Raw genomic sequence first — 22,648 nt, forward strand, 5'->3', positions numbered from 1 at the left:
AAGCAGACAAGTTGTGTGGAGCACCCAGTTTCCTTTATTTATACAAATACAGCCATTCTACTTCAGAGGGATGAAACGAGAAGAGTGTGTGGCTCCGATACCGGGGCGACCGTGCTTGACTGGCTTGTAAGTGATGGAGAACTCGCCCAAGTAGTGGCCGCACATCTCAGGCTGTGGAGGGGGAAGAAAGAAGAAAATGAGGATTGGCAGACAAATAAAAACCTCATTTAAATAAATCCTGTGATACAAATAAACATCACACTCGATGTATAAAACAGCATGTTGTGATTTAATAGCTGCTGATAATAGACTGTCAATTACAAGTTTCACTGAATCTGTGTAATTTAGGCAGGATTGAAACTGTGTGCATCTAAAACTAGAAGTCAGGATGAGATGCGTTAGCCTGCATGTTCCTATAGGCAATGGTTCTTAACAGCTCTGCATTCATTAAATACATAACTGTTGTCGTCACTTTTCAATAACATGGTGTTGAGTGTGTAATACTGCAGCTCTGAGATTTTACTTTTTTTCAGGCCAAGACATTTCAGAGAAATGGATGGCTCAGAACTTAAGATGGTATGAGTGAGAAACTTTGTAAGATAATTCACACTGAACACAAGGACCAAGAGGAGTCACTTAATTTGCCAAATATAACATAACATCTGTATCAATTTGAGTAATTTCATTTCAGGTTTTTTCCCCAGCTCTATAGTTGATAGCAGCCGTTACTGGCTCATTTGTCTGGAATGAGATTTACATGCCTCCTCATATGCAGCCTCCACTGAGCCATGGTTCTAAAATGTCACTAATGTAATTTTAAATGTGCCTGTTGGAGCTCTGAGAAGAAAGAGAACACCGACTGGATTCCTGTAAAGACCCTGGTCAGAGAGAAAACTAAACAGGCACTATTAAGGTCTTGAAAATTATTGTAGCTTGAGGCCGATTCATTGTCTGCACCGAAGCAATGTCATATGAACAGGGCCTACGCCGTTGTGAGCGTTCACAGACGTGCATAGGTGTGTGCGCGTCGCTCTCGCTCTACACTGCATGGAGCCAAAACAAGTTTCTTTGCTACTGTGTCGAGTTTCTTCCAGTTCCCGGTCCTCTTATATAAAAATTATCTGTCGTCTTGTTTACTTAACAATGGAGTTATGTCGGAGCTGGTAGATGTTGAAGAGCAATTACATTTTCTTAAAGAACTGCAATGAAGAAGAGAAAGACTGAGGACATGTCTGTAACGAAATGCGATGCTACCAAGCGGACCAATCACAGCTCTTGCGGTCTGCGTCGCCTCGTGTAGTTACATTTTGGGGAGGAGGTGCACGTCAGGGTACGGCGCAGGCTACATGGGAGCTACGCCTTAGATTCGACGCAGAAGCATGAATTGGGCTTTAGACTAATTTATTCTGACCTGTTTCTCTGTACAGACAGATGTTTAACTCTAATGTAAATGTATGACTCGTCTTCTTAAAAAACACAAAAGATATGTTGATTCATAAGAGTCCCAGGTTACACACTTGCTCTCGCGGCTAACCAAGACAACCTCACCTTGATTTCAACCTGGTTGAAAGTTTTGCCGTTGTACACGCCAACCATTGATCCGACCATCTCAGGCAGGATGACCATGTCCCTCAGATGGGTCTTCACCACCTCGGGTTTCTCCATGGGGGGAGCCTCCTTCTTGGCCTTGCGCAGGCGCTTCAAGAGGGACTGCTGCTTACGGCGCAGGCCGCGGTTAAGCCTCCTCCTCTGGCGAGCGCAGTACAGCTGCATCAGCTGCTCACTAGAGGATGAGAAGACAGTGATGACAATTACACCCAAACGCCTGTAACAAAGTTTAAATCACTTGTAAGATACAGACACAGGCCGTCTCTAAATTCAGGGTCCGTCTCCTTTGGAGAATAAAATCTGGCCAGGAAGAAGTGGGCCGGCTCGATAGTCTGGTCTACAGAGGATTTCTCATTTGTGTCATCAGCTCGTCCTGCTCTTATTTTATTGTATTAGCAATTTTAAGCCACTGCCCCTCAGCCACCCAGATAACTAGCTTGTTAGCGGTCACCGGTGTACAATGAATTATCGGATGGGTTGGCACAACGATGCACTTGTCGAGAGAAGAAGCATACGTGGGCCATGTTTAAACAAGCCTTTGAAAAGGGACAGACTAGTCAGGCCGCTGTGGTGCAATCAGTCTTCAAACGCAGCCTCCAAAAGGAAGCTGCCCCTGAATTGAGAGACAGCTACAGTATGGTTTGGGGATTGACAGCAAAATCCTGTATCAGCAAACATGTGCCAATTTCTGTAAATACTAGGGTTGTGTCTGAAATCGCCAACCCCCTCACTATTCTCTACTTCACTATACAGTGACTACTATAGAGAACTATAGTGAGCTCACCTGTGAAAGAAAAAACACTGTCACTACTGTTGTCTCTGCGCTGGCATTGTCGCAGGATTATGACGTACAACAAAAACGTCGGCCAGTGGAAAATTAACCCTAACGGCTATTAATACATAAGTTAAAAAATATTAAATGTAGAAATAAACTTGATTTCCGCAGTTTGTGCTGCTTCCATTTACGCGACAGGTCAGGCTGTTCCCCTCGCTCCTCTCAACCGCAAGTAAAATGCATGATGGGAAACAATGAGTGCACTATACAGGGTTTAAAAAACTTCATCTAACACTCAGACACAACCACAAAAGGGGCAAACTCCCTATACAGTGATTAGTGGGTGATTTCAGACACAGCCTAGGCGAGGTCTCTAGTGAGCCTCAGCAAACATTTGGATTGATCTGCTCTGATATACACAAGATGAAAATCCATGGCAATCAAAGGTGGATTACAAGTTAACGATTCTGGAGAATAAGTAAAGTTTCATCTGCTGCAGTAATATACAGTCACGAGTTTATCACGATGCAAGACCTGAGTTACAGGTCTGACAAATAAAAAAGGACAAAGTAATTTCTGGAAAAAACATTTCACCTGGATCCGAGTTTAATAAGTGACCGAAACAAACTTCAGCTTCTCATTACTACTGATCAGCAGAATCGACTTTATTTAATCAGTGCGATTGTGGCTCAGTAGCTGCCGCTGACCACAGATCAGCAGCAGCAGTGTGTCACTCACTAGGACATGTCCAGCAGCTGGTCCAGGTCCACACCTCGGAAGGTGAACTTCCTGAAGGTACGCTTCTTCTTGATCTCGGTGTCCGCCTGGAAAAGACAGACATGGCTCCCGGTCAGAAAGTAGCTTCCACAGTTAGCATTCACACATCACGGGGCTAACACTCAGCTCGTGGCCGCACTGTGACAATAATCACATGTTGTGTGGTGGCGTTTTAACTCAGAGGAACATTATACACACGGCTCGGTTTGATCCATTAGCTCGGACTACGTAGGGCCACCGGGTTAGCTTAGCCACAGCTCAGGCTAACACGGAGCCTACAAACATGTTGATCTGACATTTTTGGGCCGCGATTTTCTACTAAACAGTCAGTGTGGGTTTGTAACTGTCTGGAGACACAGTCAGACATCTTAACTATCCACTATACAGCTCGGATGAATGTAGATTATATTCAATAAGCGTCACGATCGCTAAAACACCTACCATCTTGCTTGAAGTTCCGGGGGGAAAGAACGGCCTGAAATCCCGCCCGGTCTGATATCGCGGGATTTTAAGACACAACATCCGGTGGCGTCTGCCGGCGTCAGCTCCCTCAGTGACCCAGCAGGTGGCGCTGTGACATCAAAATAACTGCAGTTTCTGAGAAGTGTCAGGTTTCTACCGACGTGTCCGGGTTTCACTTTGGTTTCTGTAAGTGACTCTTGAGCCTCACTTCTGATCTTCAGGAGGGAAACTAGAGACACTTTGTTCATGTCTAATATTATTCAAGTTAAGACAATTAAGAAAGAAAAAGGAATGAAAGTGTGTAAAGTTATTTATGTGATGTTGGTGGCTATGGATTCATGAATAATTCATTTGTGAGAAAGAAATACAATTTAAAAAAAAGTGCTGGTCATCTGTATTTATGTTATTTATATGAAAGGGGCAGGTCAGAAATAAACTAGACTAAACTAAAAAAGGCCCTAAAGTGGAAAGTACAACTGCATTTACTATAGTAAGTACTATACTTATTACTCATTTAAGTATTTCAGTTTGATGCTAGTTAATCCAAGACATTTTAGGTAGTAGTGGTGGTGGGGAGGGTATTTGTTTTTACTCCCCCATATTTACAATTGTTTTTTAGTTTTTTTATTATCAATATATTTGAGAGGATTATATAATAAAAAAAATGTAAAAACAGTGTTAAAGAGCAATCTGTAATCCCCTCACAGTGCAGCGTTAAAGTGGCTCCACCGAAGCACCATCAGCTCTCTCTAAAGTTCTCACATGGTTTCATATCAATGACTGTTTGAGTCCCAAAGAGGTAAAACTCTCAAATGTATCACAAAAAGTCAAAATAAAAGATTGACTTTTCCCTCTTATTCATCTCACAACCCATTTGATTTATCTTGTGATCACTGATGCCTCAGTAGTAAGAATACTTTTTTGTTCAAGTATGTTTTAAACACAGGAAATTTGACTACGTCGTTTAATCCATCCATAAGTGCTGAAAACACACACGCACACACACACACAAACTCCTGTTTCTCTAACCTCTGGGTCACACTAGCTAATGTCAAACATTCATCAGTCACAGAGGCCACTTTTCTGGAGAATTACCGTAAGGTCATTTGCTGAGAGCACTCGGTTCAGTAGTTTGAGCAGGATCTTGCTGACAGACCGCAATGAAAACATAACCTTCGTGCAAGTAACTATCGGCATCGCTAGATACCAAATGTGTTTCATGTGAGAGAACACTTATATTATAACATGTCTGTTTCATGATTCCCACCTGCAGTATTATACAGCTGTGTGCAGTATTATTTCCATAGTGCAGCCTCAGAACTGGCCACAGCAATTTTCATTACCCTTCCTGTCTTTTTAGGATTCATCATGAAACTTAATTTTCTTCCATAATGAACTAAATCACCATAGACACAGAAATTCATCACAGTCCTTAATATTTTCTTTACAAATCAAACTGACACCAGATAATGAATACACATTTTATTACACTGTATTCACATTCAACATTGTTCTCAATTCAAACATGGTCTTGTTCCACGGGCATAAAAGTCCAATACAAAATGTTATTCAGAGTCAAGGTCGCCCCCAAAAGAAAAGCCCCCCCCATTTAAAAAAAGCAAAAATCACAATCTTAATGATCAAATATAAATCATGATTGGTTTGCATATCAACCAATATTCAAGAATGATTTTAAACATCCTTGCTTGGAATGTTCAAAACTTCACTGGAGTATTATTTGATCTACTCCCCCACTGCATCGACTTCATCCAAAAGAAACAAGCTCAGCTCCAGTCCGACTGGTTATGCAAACAGAGGAAATATTTCCTCCATTAAAAAAAGGAAAACATTGAACTCAGTGAGAGACGGAGACAATACAAGATGATAAAACTGGTTTGTTAAAAATATTTTGGTCCCTTTGTCCGTCTAGACAACCATAACAACTGTTTACTACTGTCAATGATCAATACTGAAGGGATGAAGAAGATACTGAAGAAGTAGCTCATACATATTCATTTTCATTATTATACAAATAAGCTGATGTTTACAGATGTAACAGTTCTTATAGATTAGCACATTCATGGGTGTTTTGATCAGATAACAGATTTAAGAGAAAAAAAAATTGAAATATCAATAATATTTCACTTTTAGTTTCATATTGCCCTTAACAAAACCCCCCCGAGATCTCCCTTAATGTAACTAATGAGTCGACAAATACCATAGCAACAAAAGGGAAGGTGGGGCTTTGGCACATAAAAAAATCCCTGGGATAGAAAACAAGCTCGGCCAAGAAGATTGGCTTCTGTGGTCACTTTAAATAAAACATTTTAAAAACAAAAACACCCCACAGAAATACAGTTCATCATGATATGTGTGACACTGGTCTTCCAAAATGCTAAGAAGACAATTTCATTCAATACTCAAAGGATATGACCCAAAAGAGGTGCAGCATCCTGTTGATATAAAAAATGAACCACCTGCCTCGAGGTCCTGTTGCACAACTCGCCTCCTTTATACAATCGCACTTTCCCTTCCTCAGCTCTCTCCTTCCTCCTAGTAGTCCGTCCCTTCCTCTTGGTACACCTGCTCCTCTTCCTGGTAACCTTGGTAACCCTCGTCTTGGAATTCTGGGACGAAAGGTTGGGCGACCGCTGCCCCGTTCTGATCGCTGGCAACCTCTCCGGGTTTAGGACAGTACTTTACGTCACAGATCTGCCGGCCCAGTCCGAAGTTCTGTCCGCTCTGGCTGGCTCCCTGGCTGTAGCCCATCTGTAGGGACATGGTGCTGTTGTCACACTTGTCTGTGTTCAGCTTCTGGTCGTAAATGGCACGCCTCGTTCCTGGAGCCGTCATCCCAGCCTGTAAAGACACAAGAAGAAAATGAGCAACTTTTTTTCTTCCCCCTTCGGTTTTATGGAGTCATAAGTCACTTTTATCTTTCCTGTATAAGCTTTAAAAAGTTCTCAACAAAGATATCACTGAGCTCAGTTTTGAAGTAGACAATCCAGGAGTTTACGGCTTTGTCTACAAGACCAAACATGATACAAGTTTACAGCAGTGAGGACAATAACAGTGATTCCCTGGGGCTTGTTTCCACTCAGTCCAATAATACTGACTTTATGGGGGAGAGATGATATCAGTACCTGGCTCGCTCCCTTGTTGGTGCCCATTTGCAGACTGATGGTTGTGTTGTCCATTGGCGGCTGGATTTGAACTTTTGGGTCGTATAAGTGCCTCCTGGTGCCATATGCATTCATACCTGCCTGACTGGCACACTTGTTGGTCCCCATCTAAAAAAACAAAAAAGCATTGCTTTTACAATTAACAATTAACATAAACAGTGTCTACAGCTATAAAAACAACTTAACTGACATTTTAATTCCTATTGAAGTGAAAGTCAAGACCAAACGAAAACAAAAGTGAAAATATACAAGTGAACACATTCTGTAAAGCCCCTTTTCAACTGGTTTTTTAAAAAAAAATTAAAAAAAACCTCAAACATCTGACTTTCGGCTTTAATGGGAATAGATACCAACTACATTCTTTTGAGTCAAATAACAAACTGATTTTTATTCGGCCCCAATCAGCAGCGATGGAAACATGATGCCAAGGTTCTTTATTTTGGCTTCCTAGACACCAGCACTGCATCTTTTTTTAGCACGAGATTAATGCATGCATTGAACTTCCGGGCAATGGCGTGGATGAATGTTTGTTTACTTATTGTTTTTCACATCTTGGGAACAATGTGCAACAGCAATTTCTTTTCTTTGTATCATGCAAGAGAGCTTCTCAGTTTCTGTGATGTCGAACATGACTCAACAGGGAAAAAGAGAATAAAGGCAAATTCTAAGAAAACCTGCATATATCCGCTCCAACCAACATGAGCACTTTCATTCTAAAGCCACATATCGTAAAACTTGCATTTCCCCATGTTGCAAAACCCTAGCTAGCAGGCTGGTTAGAAAGGCATTAGTTAAATGCATTAACTTAACCCCAAACAGACTGATGATGCAGCAGCAGGTATCAGAACTAATAATTCTTCTAGCCTGTGCCAGAGAAGATACATTTTCGTGAGGACATGCATTAAAAACATATGACCCATCCAATCTAAATTAGAGACCATTTTGGAAAAGGCTTTTATTTATAAAAAAAATTACTGAATTAATATTACCGTTGTCACTCTGGCTGCTCTTGCACAAAACTGTGGTAAGATATTGCATAAGATCACTGGAATTTAGACAAGCAAATGCTTTTGAAGTTACAGTCACCTGTCCTCGCCTTCTAAACAGTGAGTCGTACTGTCTCCTTCTCCTGTCTGTAGTAAGCCCTCATATCTAACTGACAGAAACCCTAACCCTCTACTGACAGAAACAATAACAAAACAGAGCGACTCAAGAAGCTGTGAGAACAATGACCAGCTCTCACATACAAGTATGCTCTGCCTGACATGGGACCAAGACAAACTCTGGTTTCGAAATAGTTTCGACACATGCAGTGGTGAGCGCAGCCTTCCAAGCATACCGAGAGCCTCACCTCCTGTCGGGCTCCGGCAAACGATTCTGTGGAATGCTATTTCTCACAATTTAAGTATTGCGTTTAAGTTTGTTCCGTCTCACTGGATTATTTTCTCTTCTGCAGCCTTGAATATCACCGTCAAACCTGTACCAACATCAACTTCAGTCATGTGATACCGGAGATCAATGGTCCACATCGTTCAGTTTCTGCTGGTTTGATTAGAGTTTCAGATCTAAACCTGGACTCGGTTCATGAACAAGCCTCCAAACAAACTTGTACCTGCAGGCCAATGACGCACTGTCCAGCCTTCATCTTCTCCTCATCAAACATCCTCTCCTGCTTGTCTGCGTACTTCACCCCGATGTCCGTCCGGGAGTTGCAGCCCTTGGTCTTTGCCTTGAAGAGAAAAAAGTGGAGCCAGTTGTCAATGTGGACTTTGAAAAACCACACACACCTATAGGCACTCCCAGTGCATTCTTATTAAGACTCACCATGCCGGCCAGTGCGAGCAGCGTCGTCTGCACCTGCGTCATGTTGCCGCACTCAAACAGGTCGTTGGCCTCGAAGAGGTCATGAGGCTTCAGCTGGTACACAGTGATGGCTTTGACGAAGTTCGTCAGATTCTCCATCTTAAGAAATGCAAAAAAAAAAACGCACAGATTTTAAGACGATCAGCAATAATATTTTAAAAAGGATTTATAACGACAGACGTGGGATTTTTTTGTTGTTGTTTGTGAACCATCTGTTGTAGTCTCAAATATAGGAGTGTGTTTGCAGTGACTGGTTACACCTCAGCGTAAAAAAACAGTTCCAATAAAACACTGCTTCCATACAAGTGTAACTATTAGCCAGCGTGATTCAGCGTGCCGACATGCTAACTGGTAGAAAACATGTAAAACACTACAACAGCACAGGGAGCAATTTGTTAATGACATATAACTGTCTAAAATCACTGGTGTGGGAACCGGTAGTACCAAAGAGTACCAACTGATGTCAGCTAGGAAACAATGAGCATGATTTAAACACACCTTCATCTGGTTAGAAAGCATTTATTATCATCTGACTCACCTGAGGCCAGTTCAGCTTTGAGTGGTTGACCTTTTTCACTGAGCCTGGTTGGAGAGTGTTGATAAGTCTGAGACAGAAAAGAGGAAAATATTAAAGTTCTCTAAACGACTGTACCAACAGATTAAAGGGCTCGTGTTAAAGCGTAACCAACAAATCGATGATCTCTGCTTACTTGCACAGAATGATTCCGTCCTTCAGGCCTTTCTGGAAGTCAGGGCCGATGGTTTCGCCGGTGACCTCCTCGATCCAGTTCCTCAGCTCCTCTTCTTTCTGAAGGTCATACTTCTGTGCGATCTGGTGGGAAAGAGAGCCAGTTAATACTTTCATGGTCTTATTTGTTGTTCCTTCCTGCCCACATTGACCTCCCACTCGCACAAACTACATAAAGACACTGATAACAAAGCTGCATCTATAACAATGATAGAAGAGGGGGGGTTATTATATATCACATAACATTAACACTGGTCCTCAGAAGTGTGTTATGACTGCAAGAAATCCTGTTTCATGGTCACCTCGGAGTTTCAGTATAGTGAGCTATGTCTACACAGTGGGTTGTCTCTTATTCAGCCCACATAAACAAAAAGGTGACACTGACATGACCCAACACACACGCACGAAAACAAGGATATCCTGTTTGGTAAACTGCACAAATTCTGCACAGGAAGGCCATTGCTGAAAAAAGCGAGGGAGGGTGAGTTTAACAAGGCTAAACATGGCACAAAGATTGACTCTGTAGTGAAGGTGTCACTGTGATTTAGAACCCTGTTTTGATTGAATGACATTAGGTGTAAGAAAGTGCAAGAAACACACAACGCTGGCTGTGAAAGACGCCATTTAGGAGGATAATTGTGATCACATAAACAGCAGCTCAGTCTGGAAAGCAGAAATGAGAAGGAAAAAAAAAAAAAGTCAGTAAGATATACATTTCTTCTCCTCCTGTTTAGGATCAGGTGTCGAAACGTGCTGCGCGCAAACTATCCACCAGCTAACAATCTCCCTCTGTTCCCTGGAGGGAAAGAGAGACTGCACCGCAGAGCTTGACCTACTCTATCCATAGAAGTTGGCCGCACTCGACTCACAGCTGGTTGCAGTCTGAAGGAATTTCTGTCTTCTAATTACATTTCCTTCGTTTGGTTATCCCCTTATTAAAAAACAATATTGGCCTGTTTTAATTGCCCTACGCCGAAGTCTACAGATGTAAATTTACAGAGACAAGCTGAACACCAGGAATTTGTTCTGCCGTGCTTGGATACAAAGAGCAGAACGGAGCAGCGAGGGAGGGGGGGGGGGCAGGAGTGTGTGTTGCGCCGTTGAATGAACACAAGACGGTGGGGGACACTTAGAAAAAGGACGTATACTGCAGCTGTTCAACTTTAAGCTCAGTGTCTTCACTTGTGTGAAATACCACAGGTAAATTTCCTGCATGTATTAGTGTTAAGTAGGATTTAAAAAAAAAGGAGTAGTGGGGAGGTGGGGTTTGAGGAGAAGTGCAAATGCCTAGCATTTCACGGAGGGGGCTACGTCACCAGTGGCCGGAAATACCACTCAATTCAGCATCTCTTTAACCCACCCCCACCCAGCCACCCTCTACATTCAAGGTAACACACAGGAAATCTACACGTTATTCTTCACGGCCAGCACATGTTGTTCTGTGGAGACTTTTGGGGAAAGTGGTGGTGGGGGTGGGGGGTGGGGGTGGGTGACCCTTTCTCTCCCATACAAGGGCACGGCTCAGGAATGCAGATGGAAAAATAAAAAACACAATAATAAATCAGCTGAAGGTGCGAGTTAAAGAATTTATCTCCTAGCTGCAACTGGAAAGCCAAGTTTGAAATGTGGCCATCTGGGCACAAATGATATCAAGATAGAAAGTTTCATATCAAGACAATGATGCTAAATTATCAGAATGAGTGCGATATTATTTCTTTTAAAGTTTAGAGTGTGATTTTCGCTCCCGGGTGAAGGTGGTTGAAATTTTCTACGACACATTTAAGACAAAACTGAAGACCCTCATCTTCTTCTTGGGTCATTCTTAATACACGTTGTCGCATTTCTATGTTATTTCATCTTTCCTAGCATTTTTGCATCGTCTGGTTTTATTGTAAAGCACTTTGGTGAAATCTGCTTGTTTTCAAATGTGCTTTATAGATAGTTGGCTTGACAAACCTTTTACAAATATACGGTTGACTAATAATGTGTTACATCTTCTCACCAAGCAAGGTTATATCGTTATTGATGACAATTACCCTGCCATAATGACTGATACTGCTTTATTGCCCCGGCCTGGTTAGAGACAACCGGTTCATTATTTAGATGGAGGTCTGAAGGTTACAGAGCTGGCAGCCAGCAATAGTAATCTCCAGCATCAGGCCTGGTATTTTAAGTGGATCCGGGTGTGCAGGGATCTGTGCAGACAGGTCAAAACAAACAAGGTGGAAACACACATTACTCCACAGCCAGGTTCACTGTGGACAATGGTTTGGTTTGTGTGCATTGAAGTCTGGGGAGAAAACCCCCTGGGATCAGGGGGAATGTAGGGAACTATTCCTGGACTTTGTAGAGATGGCAAAGAACCCAGGGAGATGTTATCATGAAGAGGAGGGCACTTGTATGCGAATCGAATTATCTTCCATTATCTGCTAATGCGGGTCACAACGTGCAGCCGAGCAAAAAAATGCTGGAAACAAACAAGGAGAAACACACGCACACACGCACTTCTGAGCCAAGAAGAAAAGGGACAACGCCCATGCTCCTGTTTTTTTTTTTCTTTTTTTGAGTTGCCTTCTAGAAAATTTAAAACCCAGCTCGTCCAGGTGTGAAACTAAATGTTAAATTCAAAGTGGAACTTTACTTTGCCAACTAGTCCCAAAAAAAAGTTATGTGGAGATTATAAAAGTTCGGGAAACTAATGAAAAACGCTTCATTTATCCGTGTTGACATCTTTTTCCTCTCTGTACCTTTCAACCTGTGCGCTCTCACATCAAAATGGAGGCCAGGTGACTGCGACACAGGCGTCACGGGAAAAGCACGGTGAGCAGAAGAAGAAGTTGTTTTTTCTCCCCCGATTGCGACTTAAGTTAATTTACGATCAATCACAACTCAAACAAACACACGCACCTTGTTTTTGACTTCCGCAGACAGCCCGTAGGCAGGACCTCTGTTGAACGTGGTCATGGTCGGGAGGGTTGAGAGAGGTTTTTTTTCCTGCGGAGCTGACGATGAGAGTTGAGGATCAAATCTGTTCCAAACTCTCCTGGACTTTCTCTTCCAATGAAACGTCGGTGAGAACTAAATACTTCCTTTCTCTGTCACTGCCGCCAATTACAGCGCTCCCACGGTTTCTGTCGAAGAGCGGGACCCGACGAGGCAAGATGGTTCACTGCTGAGAGTTCACCTCCACCACCACGCTCTTATAGGAGAGGGGCGTCTACAGCCCTCATTCATATTCAACACAACACGTCAACAGGGTGAAGTGTTGGGATTTGCTTTGGAAAAAATGGCAGGGGTATGGGAATTAGAAGTCTAGAAACCCACAAAGTTATTTGTTTTTAGCGAATAGGGGGGTATAGCTACCAGGGGTGGGTTATCTCTAAAGAGGGATATCTAATATGTCATTTTAAAGTCAACATTCATTTTTACAGTTATTTTAGATTAAGCACCAAGGCCCAACGGTCCACTTCGATTAAAACAATCCTTATAGCTAAGGCTAGGTTTCTAGCTATTTTTCTTACTTCTTGCTGAAAATACCAACACCTAAATGGAGTCTCATTTAAATCCACTAAATCCAGATTTTTGGGGATCGGTACCAACCCTCTAAATATGTTTCTCATCAACGTTCAGACATGATTATCTGAAAAATCTATATAAAAGGTTGAAAATCACCTAATCATGCCAGATAAATCTTGATCCACACCAAACGTTCCACAACAAGTTCATCACTGATCCATACTGAATCCTACCATTAATATTTGTGGTAATTCCTTCCAGTAGTTTTTGTATAATTGTGTTTACAAATTAACCAAGCCGGCAGGGGTCAAAAGGAAATGTATTTACCTCTGAACTAATCGCCATTGATTTTTATTACTGTTAAGAGTTTATTATGATTCTTTAGTCAAACTTGTCCTGTCTGAATCTTCATGTAGTCCCAGTAACAGAGAGTAGTGAACAGGGCGTTTGGAAGGGCACATGGAACAAGAATTAAAAACATCATAGACCAGCATGATTTTCAGCATATGTTCTTTTTCATATGGGCCATGGGCTGGTCTTCACACACACACAAGAAAAACACCTTGACAAAAGGGCATTTTGGACATTGAGGGCACCCAAAGCCCCCATGAACAAATAGCTTCCATCTTAAAAACATCAAGTTTTAGACAGTAAATAATGACTATACTAATGTATATGACTATAGTATATATTGTGTCTTTTACCCCAAATATATAATACCGGGTAAAAAAAACCACTATGTTGAGCCTAAATTCACATAGAACAGTACAGCAACAAGGAATGACAATATATAGTCTCTATTGAGGACTCTATAAGACTAATGTGCTAATATTGCTAACTGTACCTGCTAATGAAGTCCTATTGTATCCTCACATTTCCATTTATATGTCCCTCTCTTTTATATATATTCCACATATTTGTATATTCCTCTGCATGTTACAGTCTTTGCACCAGATTAGATTTACATATAATTTGATTCGATTCGTGAAAACAGAATCTAATCTACCTATTCCTCCACGATATAAAAGAACACGTTGATTTCCGGCGACGAGGGAAGTGCGCGGGCCTGACTCCTCTCGCTCCTCCTGCCGACTCTCTGCTCGTGCGCTTCGTTAATCGATCCTAGGCTCCGCCCCTCTCCTGCGCTTCCTTAGGTCGCGATTGATATCAAAAAGTCCTTATATGGAAGGAAACGTCCCAGATTCCTGAATGGTGGGAGTGATCGGCGGGTCCCACCCTGCATACCAGACGTGCACTGGACGAGACGGGCCGTCGCACTTCTTTGACTCACAGTCGGTTTGGAGGAGAGAAAAAAAAAGTTTGGGGGAACTTGAGTGAAGCACAATGAGCTGCCGAGGTGACGTAATGTGGCTGCTGTGCGGGTTTTAGATAACACACGCACAAGCTCTGGCAGGAATTGTCAAACTCATTCTAGACTGATGTCTCCTGGTCCAACTGTTAAATACGAGACGACAGCGTAGAGGACAGATGTGATCCGTGTCACAACGAGTTAGAAAAGGCCCTTTTTCTTCTTTTAGTTAATTATCTCCATTTATTTTACCATGCTACTGCTTCATCACTTTCAAATAAAATAAAATAAAAGTTGTTAAATATATTTTCTTTTTAAAACTTGAAATGTGAGGGAGCCTGAACCAGGAGATTTAACCGTTGAAAGTACATGAATAAAAATGCCAACATTCCTGACATGAACGTCTGGAGAAACCATCTAAATCTTTTATCCTATTTGTACATTTTCTCATCCTCAAACATATTGTTAGCAGGAAGCCTTCCTCGCTGTGACACACGCCCGGCTGATTTTCCAGAGAAGCTGTGTAATCTATTTGAGGACACTGGTTAAAGAGAAGCCATTGAGCTTCTTGGATTGTCAGGAAAACTGGACAAACGTGCAAATCTGACGTGTGTCCCAGCTGCTCCGTCCCCACTGAGCATTCTCCTGGTTCGTTCAGCGGCTAAACTTGGATTTCTGCAGGAAACTCAGTCGGGTGTCATTTTGAGGCACAGCATGTTTGAGGCTATGTAACGAGGTTTGGAGCGGGATGTCAAACCCAGCGTGGAAGGATTGTCCTCTGATAGCAAATCATCCTCTACAAAGATGAGAGCATTCTGTGAGGTCCTTTGTTTTCACTCGTGTTTCAGCCATTGTTCATTTTAACTAGAGCAAAAATCAATCACAACAAATCAATCCAAAAGATGAATGGCAGTAGAGTCCAACTATCAGTCCCATTATGAAACCACATTTCAATTCATTAGATCCAGATCGTTATTTGGATCTGCACCTAATTGCACGCACTTAAAAAGATGAGTCTCCTAAACATGAGTTTTTTCCCATCAAGATTAATGAAGTATAGAAAAGCCCTGGGTTCTTCCTTTGGTTCTGACCGATCCCTCCACAAGAAGAAACCTGCTTTGTCATCTGAACATTTTTCAATTATTTACCATGTCTCACTTTTTAAATGCGAAACGTTTTGATGCTTTTGATTTGAAATCTATTTCAAATTGTGGAAACTATTGAGTTTCTCTATAATACTGAAGTTCAAAAAGTGCCTTGAGATAACGTACGTTGTGATTCGGTAATACACAAATAAAAGGGATCAGGATCAAACTGAGGGAGAATGTATTTGCTTATATCTGAATAGAACTAGATTGTATGTCTCCACCAACCAATGCAGTTTCATTCTCTACAGGTGCTCCTGACATATCGCTTTCACAATGATATGAGGTCACTGTGACCATTAACCTTTGAACATTGACAACTGGTCAAAAAAATGGAAGACATTTTTGTGAGAGTTTCGTGAGGCCATTGTGACTTTGATCTTTGACCACCCAAATCCGATCAGTTCATCCTTGAGTCCAAAAGTCATCGGATGCACCAAAAATGAAAAATAATCACTATACTCGCAGCTCTTATATCAAGAGACATCAATGAAATGCTTCAACCTGACGTAGCGTCGGGATGAGTTTCAACCCCCGCATGACACACGCTTGCCTATCAATCATTCTCCAGACATGCTGGGATGTAAAATCGTGGGGATGGTAACAGTGACGTGAGCCCAAGTGCTTCATCTCCGTCTCTGACTGTGCTTGGTCATGAAAACAGCTGCAGTTCTTAACTTTAACAGACTAGTAATTACAGGTGTGCAGTGGCAGGCTGATTCAGAGTGAGAGTAAACACCCCCCGAGGGACGCCCGCTACTCCCCCGACTGCAATAAGATGAGACAAGCTCACAGTGTCACGGCAGGAAGTGATGTCGCCAACGATAGTCCTGAGTCCAACAAACTGTCAGACATGTCGAGACTCATAAAATCTCTCATACCGGAAAATGTCACTTGTTGACACACAGGACTGTCTGTACTGAGGAGGCAACACTTCCAGACTTCCACCAATGGATGATCTGAATCTTTGTAATGATCGCTTTATTTATAAATAAATTATTACATAATCTAAGTGGCCTAAAAAGTCGGATCCAGTAATTGCAGGGAGCTAAAAGTACTCATATCTTACCACTGTTACATCACATCCTGATGCAGACCGAGGCAACTAATGGACGATGTGCGCCCCCACATGGACGAACTGTGTAGTAAAACAAATTAAAGCAACAATTTTGAGAGATAGATAAGAACATAAATCAGGAGTGTACAGAGCTCAGAATGGCCATTTAGTTTTCAGGAACATTCAGCGTCGATGTGAATTGTTGAGCACGATCCCACTTTAAAAGAGCCACCAGTCAGTCGACTGAGCTTCAGATTTAGATCATTTTATTTTTCAAACAATTGAGAGATGTTAAACACTGAACAAATAAAGATGCCCCCAGTCAAAACTCCAGAAAACAGATTCTCATCAACCAGTTGTAGCACTTTTCCTTTATTGCCAGCTGTGTTGTTGTGCAGTTTTCTCATTGTCTGCAGCTTCACCCTTGCTTCGACCAATGTGTACAAAAAGTCAACAGAAACGGTGCATATACCAGCGTCATATTGATCATTGGGATTTGAGCTCTCGCATGTAAACCCGGGCCTCGCGGACAGGCGCGTTTAATGTGGAAGCAAATCCAGATTAACCATTTACCAAGGCACATTGGTAGGGATGAGTGACTGAAAGAATGAACAGAGAGGCCGCACAAAAATCCAATCTTAATTCAAATCATGTGAGGAAAAAAGTGGTAGTGACGGATGAGTATAAAGGGAAATCAAAATTAAGTATTAGTCGTCACGTGGAGAATGTCAATATCTGATGCACACAGCTTTCTCTCTCTCCCATTTGGTTTGCTGTATTTAAATACGGAAGCTAAGAAATGAAAAATTATACCTCAGACAACGTCCTAGATGTTTTCTAAACTCCTGAGAGCAGCTGGCAGAAGTTTAAACGTGTCTGAATAGCTATAAGCACATAACTGTAACTTGTGGGTGCGTAGGTCACGAGTCACACTTCAATCAAGTCGGCAATGAAAATGACCAACAAGTTGTCAACGTATGTACAAGTGCGCAAGAGGTCTCGATCCTGTACATTCACAAAGGCTGTTTAACTTAGAAAAATATCATGAGGGAATTTCAGAAGGCAAACAAAAATCTAAAAGGAATGGAAACAAGGCGAGTTCCAGCATTGAGTACATCGAGTACAAAGTATTGATCAGCCTCATCTGATTTGACATTCGGCAACACTTGGGAGAGAATTAGTGTGTTGTGAGAGTTTTCAATGTGGTAAAGTTACATATTTTTAATGTTCTTATGGAAGCCAAATTGTTTTTCAGAATAAATTTCATCTTGAGAGATTTCCTGGAGATATAAGAGCTGTGTGATGAGACAGGAGGAAGTGGGTGGAGGGTGGATTATGGAATGTTAATAACCAAATCGGCCAATCTCAACAGAAAAACCAATGCAACAAAACATGTGTAGGCCCCCTTTTACATTGAAGATTAGGCTGACAACATTCTGATGGAAGCAGGGGAAGAGGGGAAAAAAAAGAAATCTATAGGTTTTTCAACATCTGCTTTGATGAACTGGTCAAAAATAAATAGATGTATACATGATACGAAATTTATAATTTACTCTTTATATCTCACATAAAGCTTCTTGTAACTGCCAAACATGCTCCAGTATGTCATAGTCTGGACACGTTCAGCTCTACCTGTGCTAGATGAACTCTATCAACAACCTCTTCCGGGCACCAACATGGCGCTCTGGACAGGACAGCTAAACCCCAGCATGCCTTCCCTCAAAGTGAATGCTAGATTGTGATTCCTCATGAGAAACTAGAAGGTAAAAGGAGAGGGCAGCATCATCCCAGTGAGCCTGAAACATGGGGTACAATTAAGAACATTAAAAATTCACATCATTACAACATTTCTGGTTGTGTGGGATAACGCCGCCCTCCCTTTTTGGCCTTCTGCGTTAGTACCAGCACTCATCAGCTCGGGCCTCAACCATCCTGTGGCTTTCAGTTTGAAAAAGAAAAACAGAAACAGCCCTTGGTATTAGAAACTCAACTATTCTTTTAATCCTTTTCTCTCTTTTTTTTTCAACCAAAATCTCAATTAGATTATCACAGAAAGATGAAGAGGCGTGGGGGGAGTTTAGCAGACCTGGCTTTTGCCAAACTCACAGTGGACAAACAAAATCACAAAGTATCTTGTCTCTTTGGAGAGACAACGAGAGGAGTGGAAAAAGTCATCATCCGTTCCAAACCCCTCAGTCTAAGCAAACATATGGCAGGATGTTCAATCTGCTTACGTCGCCATGAGGGTCCAATGATATGCACTCTGTCCAGTCATACCAGGTGCCCACAGTATCATAACATCCATTCACTCCTGGCCAGTGCTGTGTGTGTATCCTGTCCAGGTCCTCGCCCGTCACCTCCCGGCTCACACCTGGTAAAGCCTCTACTGCGATGTCCTTCTGCAAAACGTGCATCTTCCTCGCCTCCTTGATCTCCTGTTCTTCCCTTTTCAAATACTCTGCCATGAAAAAGTGTGCACTAGGGGCCTGGACCCCTGAGGAGTTGAGCACATTGCTCTGAAGGTTCAAGTACGACTGGATGATTTCATTTCTGGACAGCTCCTTCCAGTTAGTCTGATGAAAGGGGTTGGGGCTGGGGCCTGGGGCCAGCACTGGGGCCAGGAGTGGGGCCAGGACTGGGGCGGGGGTCGGGGCCAGGGGAGCGGGCTGTTGTACAGTGCTTTTAGTTCTTTGCCTAGACTCAGAGAGGTCAGGAGTGGGGAGTTCCTCTGTTTGAGAAGGTTCTTTATGTACCAGAGGTTTAATCTGACCTGTGACAGGGTCAAATGTAAGTCTGCGTTCTTTTAATCGTACAGGTTTAGTCATGTCTTCTATTTTCTGGCCATCTAAATTGACAGAGTAGTCTCTAGACCTGTACTTCCTCCTTTTATGCTCTGAGTTAGGAGCCATTGACGCGTCTGTGTCGTCAGACGCGGCAGTGGCTCCCTCAGATGTCGGTCTGTTTAGTTCGGAGTTCTGTTGGGGGAGAGAGGTTGAAGGGGAGGCTGTTGCGGGTTCCAGTGTTGCAGATGTGTCTTGTGGTGGGCAATGAGAGGAGACTTCTGACGAACTGGCCCAGTGCATTGAGGACCTGTGAGAAGAATGTGGCAGCTTGTCAGCGTAAGATGCTTGGGCTGGGGAGGACACAGGCTTGGATAAAGACATGGGAGAGTCCCTCGAGGAAGGGCTTGGGACTGATGTTCCTTTCGGTGCATATACTGAAGAGCGCTTGGTCACTGAGTCTTGCTTCACGCTCCTTGGACTGGTGGTGAGACCACGGGGACTTTTGGCTTGATGATAGCCCCCTCCTCCTCCGCCTTCATCCAATCTAGCCTGTTGCTGCATTACGGCAACCTTGATCAAAGATGAAGTGCTAGGTAGTTTGGCCACTCCTGGGGAGCTAGGGCGAGGCTTGACAGCATTTACTGGAATTCTGTTGATTTTCTCATTATCAAGGGGCTCTAGTCGCGATCTCTCAGGAGAAGGCACGACCTCCTGGTCGGGCATGGCATCTGGACTGCCTGCAATCCCATTGGTGAGTGGTGGTGACACCGAGGTATCGAACGAAGACAGCTTGGAGATTTTTTCTGGTAAGTGCACTCCACTGTCTCTGTGCTCTGCCCGGCGCTTGCGACTGCTGGATTTTTCTGCTTTTGGCGAGTATGTGTTGTGGACATCATTTCTGATCTTGACTTCAGCGACACCCTTCCCAGACACTGAGATGTCAGGGGGCGAGACGTCAGTTCTGCAGGGATGAGAACTGCCATTGGTCGACCCGGGGGCACTTGCAGGCACAGCTGGCCCCGGTTCAATCAGCTTTTGCCAGTTTCTCAAGAGTTTCTTTGCACGCTTCGCAAGGTCTTCATCCTTGGTCTTCTTCCTCACGTCATTGATCAGCTTTCCTAGGCGAGTTTCCTGCAGAGATAACGTGTGTGAGAGTTGGACAGAATTCAAGCAACCTAATTCGTACATGAAGTGATATTTTAGGTATGGTTAAGTATCTTACCTCAAGTGCTTCTTTGGTGATAGGACATTTTTCCAGACAGGCAATCACCTCCAATACGACAACCATATTGCGTATCTGCAGGAGGGAAATACAAAGATTTGATCATCTCAGCACATTTGGTATTAGCCTCAACTCTTTAATTGGCCGGGTTAATAATGTGGAAATGGTTGATAAATCGAAAGATTTATCTGGGGAAACATTGATGACTTCTGCTAATTAACCAAATAAGTGTAAAGCTAAATCACTATAAGCCCAGAAATCGAATGTATTGAATCGTGTCTGCATCATGTGAATTTGGCAGCAGTTAACGTTAGCTTTCAAGTTAGCCAGGGAAACACTAGCTTCTCTGTCTGCTAAGCTGAAAAGTAAAGATGGCAGTATGTCAACTCGAAAAAACCTTCATCGTTTCCACCGCTGCAGCAGAAGTGCAGCATGTGAAGAAAAACTACAACCAACTGAGAAAAAACTCGAATTCAAATCCATGTGAGATTCTTGTTCTGTCGACAAAGTCAATCTGCGTTTGAGTGTCGGCACTCTTACCTGTGTTAGCTTCCCTGGCTAGCATGAACTAACTTGAGAAGGAAGGACCCGACTATTTCCTACAATGTAGCTTTAGCCCTTCAAGCTGAGAGTAAGCTAGCTACACAGCATTGTTGCACAAAACAATCTAAAAAGAAACCTTGGCCAGTTGACAGAGCACGTAGACAAGTCGTAATGAAGTCAGTATTCCCAAGGGACATGTATGATTCACATTTATATGGTTTAAGACATATAACCCCCTCGGTGTTGCGGGTAGGCTAGCAGCTAGCATGCTACCTAACCCAGCTAACGGCAGACCAGCCGAGGCAGCCGTGATGCTAAGCGAGCATCCGAGCTGTCAGCTGAAGAGCTCAGCGTCTCCCCCTCACACGGGACACGAAACACACTTTAATACACGTGAAGACGGTTTACTGACAGCCGCGGGTTCTCACTGCCCTGTCGAGGGTGCCGCGGCGCAGGTAAACAAGCTAACGCTCGCTGGCTAGCCCGCTAGCTTCAGTGTCACTCACATTGCTCTGACTGTCGATGGCCTGCAGCAGCCGGTCCCTCATCTGCTGCGGGGTTGCTGAGACCGTTGTCATTGCCCGTTCGGTGCGATTCGGAGGATGGAGGGAGGAATCCTCCGAAATCAAGAGCAGGGTGACAGTTGGGACTCAAACGCCGCTGCGGTGACACGTCCGGCGCCCGAACAGCATATTCTTCAGTCGCCTGTGGGGTAAGACGGCTCGGCTTGTCTCACATGGAAGTGGGAAATGCTCGGCGCTGTGTTGGCCGCTAGCTGCTGCCTGCTCGGCGCTGTAGCAACTCACTACCAGCTGCTGGATCTCTCAACGGCCTCCTGCTGCATGCTGGGATACCGTGCCTGCGCTTTTGACGTCCGCACGTAGTCAAGTAAACATCCCTGGCGTTCACCTGCACTCCGGGAGGATGCGGCTCCTCCCTCCGGGGCCTGAGTGGGATCCACCAGGGGATGTGGACACCTGAGTTCTTTTAAATGCCATCACCATGGTCCAGTGATTTCAGGAGTCAAGAATGGATGGGTGGATGGATAGATAATTGGACATATAGATATGTGTATATTTAATGTATAGCCATTTAGCAATATTATTTAACCTTAACTTAACTTAATTTTATTCTATATTTTTAGTCCTGTGGGGGTTTTGTCTAATCGTCTAAAAGCTAATACAAAAAACGTCTCCTGAATCTTGAGTCTCTTGAGTATTGAAAAGCAACATTGTTGTTAATTGATTTTTCTCTAGATTAACTCTGTTATTGATTAATAGACTCATTATTTCAGCTCTAGATTGATCTGCTGTTAAAAGGATCATAATACACTGCAGTCAAACAATAATGATTCCAACAGCAACAACGATGATGATAATAACAGTAACAAGGTGCTTCACATGGGAATAAATCAACACCAGAACCCAACAAGACAAAACAAATAAGATCTGTGAAAGAAATAAGAACCAAACCTTCATTTCATTTCACCCTTCATTAAATCCATATCAGCCGAGGAAGCTCCTTTTAAATTAACTCTGGCTAATTGTTTGTTTTTCACATAATTGCATCAGCCACCATCTCTCTCTCTCTCTCACACACACACTTTTGAGGAGGCAGGCGCTCAAATCAAATGTTTACCATGTATATTTATAAAAATG

General features: G+C 43.0%; 3 protein-coding genes across 3 annotated transcripts; all 3 read right to left on the bottom strand.

Moving 5' to 3' along the window:
• Positions 1-14: 14 nt before the first annotated feature.
• rps15 (ribosomal protein S15) lies at positions 15-3,697 on the bottom strand. Its single transcript, XM_035170345.2, has 4 exons — positions 3,602-3,697; positions 3,122-3,207; positions 1,549-1,783; positions 15-171 (listed from the first exon to the last, which is right to left on the bottom strand). Exons 1-4 carry the CDS (start codon positions 3,680-3,682, stop codon positions 58-60), a joined length of 516 nt encoding a protein of 171 aa, XP_035026236.1. The 5' UTR covers positions 3,683-3,697; the 3' UTR covers positions 15-57.
• Positions 3,698-5,089: 1,392 nt separating this feature from the next.
• Positions 5,090-12,598, bottom strand: cnn2 (calponin 2). Its single transcript, XM_035170869.2, has 7 exons — positions 12,323-12,598; positions 9,378-9,499; positions 9,206-9,272; positions 8,629-8,766; positions 8,417-8,533; positions 6,766-6,912; positions 5,090-6,481 (listed from the first exon to the last, which is right to left on the bottom strand). The coding sequence occupies exons 1-7, from the start codon at positions 12,377-12,379 to the stop codon at positions 6,176-6,178; spliced, it is 954 nt and encodes a 317-aa protein (XP_035026760.1). The 5' UTR covers positions 12,380-12,598; the 3' UTR covers positions 5,090-6,175.
• A 4,088-nt stretch (positions 12,599-16,686) lies between these two features.
• crsp7 (cofactor required for Sp1 transcriptional activation, subunit 7) lies at positions 16,687-21,964 on the bottom strand. The gene is made up of 3 exons (XM_035171182.1): positions 21,497-21,964; positions 20,448-20,522; positions 16,687-20,356 (listed from the first exon to the last, which is right to left on the bottom strand). The coding sequence occupies exons 1-3, from the start codon at positions 21,566-21,568 to the stop codon at positions 18,635-18,637; spliced, it is 1,869 nt and encodes a 622-aa protein (XP_035027073.1). The 5' UTR covers positions 21,569-21,964; the 3' UTR covers positions 16,687-18,634.
• Between the last annotated feature and the right edge of the window lie 684 nt (positions 21,965-22,648).

Source organism: Hippoglossus stenolepis, chromosome 11 (genome assembly GCF_022539355.2).
Source record: "Hippoglossus stenolepis isolate QCI-W04-F060 chromosome 11, HSTE1.2, whole genome shotgun sequence".
Classification (NCBI taxonomy): Eukaryota; Metazoa; Chordata; class Actinopteri; order Pleuronectiformes; family Pleuronectidae; genus Hippoglossus; species Hippoglossus stenolepis.